General features: G+C 41.4%; 1 protein-coding gene and 1 pseudogene across 1 annotated transcript in view; one reads left to right on the forward strand and one right to left on the reverse strand.

Annotated features, from left to right (window-relative positions):
• Positions 1–714: 714 nt before the first annotated feature.
• LOC112071609 (voltage-gated potassium channel KCNC4-like) overlaps positions 715–2274 on the forward strand; it is a 25216-nt gene continuing 23656 nt past the window's right edge. The window contains exons 1-2 of the mRNA XM_024139046.2: positions 715–729; positions 1280–1423. Of these exons, the coding sequence (XP_023994814.1) occupies positions 715–729; positions 1280–1423 (159 nt within the window). The remainder of the gene's footprint in view (positions 730–1279; positions 1424–2274) is intronic.
• Positions 1489–2274, reverse strand: part of LOC139024569 (voltage-gated potassium channel KCNC4-like) — an 8700-nt pseudogene continuing 7914 nt past the window's right edge.

A 2274-nucleotide genomic window follows, 5' to 3' on the forward strand; every position in this document is an offset into this window, starting at 1 on the left:
AAAGAGGAGAGACCATACCCTTAGTGTAGATTTATCCCTTAGTTGTGATTTAGCCCCTAGTGTGATTTAGCCTTTAGTGCCATTTAGCCTTTAGTGTGATTTAGCCAATAGTCAACTAGCTACTAATCACAGCATGGTGTTGATTATGATGCGGCCACAGTACGGAGGTTGACAAATGTCACCTATCGACTATCAACACATCTGAAAATGAGCTGTTTTCATATTCCCTTGTATAGTCTGAGTGTACATTCGAAATGACATCCTTTTTCCCATATAGTGCACTTCTTTTCACAAGAGAGCCCTATATGCCCCTGTCAAAAGTAGTGCACTATGTAGGGAATGGTGTGGAATTTGGGACGGCGCTGTGACTGTGATAGGACTCAGGGGTTATTAGTCTTGACTATATCACCATGGACAGATTGGATTAACTCTCTACTGTACTTCTCTCCTCCTCCTCCTCCTCCTCTGGCAGCTGGATAAATACCTGTATGTCCCATCAATGCCATTCAGGCACTTAGTACCTGCCATCTCTACATTCAGCCCTCCCACACAAATCAATTAGCAGGACAGTACATTGTTTGGATTTTGTTTTCCAATGGATAACACAAACACAAATGCTAACACAAACACAATGGATAACACAAACACAAATGCTAACACAAACACAGACAGACCAGAGTTATTGTGGGAGATGAGCAGGAAAGCAGGTGAATGATGAGCTTTTCAGTGGTGAGTTTAAGGTCAGAGTAGAGTGATATGGGCCCCCCAAAAAATCCATATCCCAATAAATGGACTGAATTATCACGGTAAAGATACAGTTAACGATAAATTCATAACATTAATGTGTACCAGGTACTTTTATTTGTATTACCAAATAAAACCTACTACTACTACTTTGAATGTTGTAAGCTATCAATTGTCCATTTGGCAATAGCCCATACGAGCAGACTTATTACAATCTTCGAGTAAAGGCTACTTATTCTTATTATCGGTATCAGTAAAAAGTTCTCTCTAAATTCAGTCGGTATCGGTCAGAGGCAGAGTAGACACCTGTCATGATTATCTTCTGTAAACTGTTTAACCCAGGGCAGCGGTTGTACTCTGAAGGCACTTTGAGTGTTACTATTGAGTTGTACCATAAAGACACTTTATGAAAACTGCTGGCTTTATGAATACATTTAAATGATTTGGTTAATTGAGTGATTGGTTAATTGAGTGATTTGGTTAATTGAGTGATTTGGTTAATTGAGTGATTGACTGGTTGATTGTCTTGTTTCAGGGCATAGCGTTTGCCTCCCTCTTCTTCATTCTGGTTTCCATCACTACGTTCTGTCTGGAGACCCACGAGTACTTCAATGACCTGCAGAACCGCACGGAACACGTGGTGGTGGGGAACCACACGGAGGTGGTGGTCTCAGTGGAGGTAAGAGAGAGAGGGATCCTCATTGTCAATGGACTATGATGCTTTCCAGAAAGAACCCAGAGCCTCTAGCCTCTAGTGGAGAACCCAGACCCTCTAGCCTCTAGTGGAGAACCCAGAGCCTCTAGCCTCTAGTGGAGAGCATACAGTGCAATAGAGTACAATACAGTACCAATACAGTACAATGCAGTACACTACAGTACCATACAGTACATATACAGTGCAATAGAGTACAATACAGTACCATACAGTACAATACAATGCAATATAGTACAATACAGTACCATACAGTACACTACAGTACAATACAGTGCAATACAGTGCAATACAGTACAATACAGTACAATACAATGCAATATAGTACAATACAGTACCATACAGTACACTACAGTACCATACAGTACAATACAGTGCAATAGAGTACAATACAGTACCATACAGTACAATACAATGCAATATAGTACAATACAGTACCATACAGTACACTACAGTACACTACAATACAGTACAATACATAGAAATATTAATATAATCTAATGTATAATCTATACAAGGGTCCAATACATGTAGGTCCCTATGCACAAACAATGAAATGATCACCATATTGTTTTCACCTGTCCATCTCAGATCTCCACTAGAGGCTAGAGGCTCTGGGTTCTCCACTAGAGGCTAGAGGGTCTGGGTTTCTCCACTAGATGCTCTGGGTTCTCCACTATAGGCTCTGGGTTCTCCACTAGAGGCTAGAGACTCTGGGTTCTCCACTAGAGGCTAGAGGCTCTGGGTTCTCCACTAGAGGCTAGAGGTCTGGTTTCTCCACTAGAGGCTTCTGGGTTCTCCACTAGAGGGTCTGGGTT

Source organism: Salvelinus sp. IW2-2015, unplaced genomic scaffold, assembly GCF_002910315.2.
Source record: "Salvelinus sp. IW2-2015 unplaced genomic scaffold, ASM291031v2 Un_scaffold1660, whole genome shotgun sequence".
In the NCBI taxonomy this organism is placed as follows: domain Eukaryota; kingdom Metazoa; phylum Chordata; class Actinopteri; order Salmoniformes; family Salmonidae; genus Salvelinus; species Salvelinus sp. IW2-2015.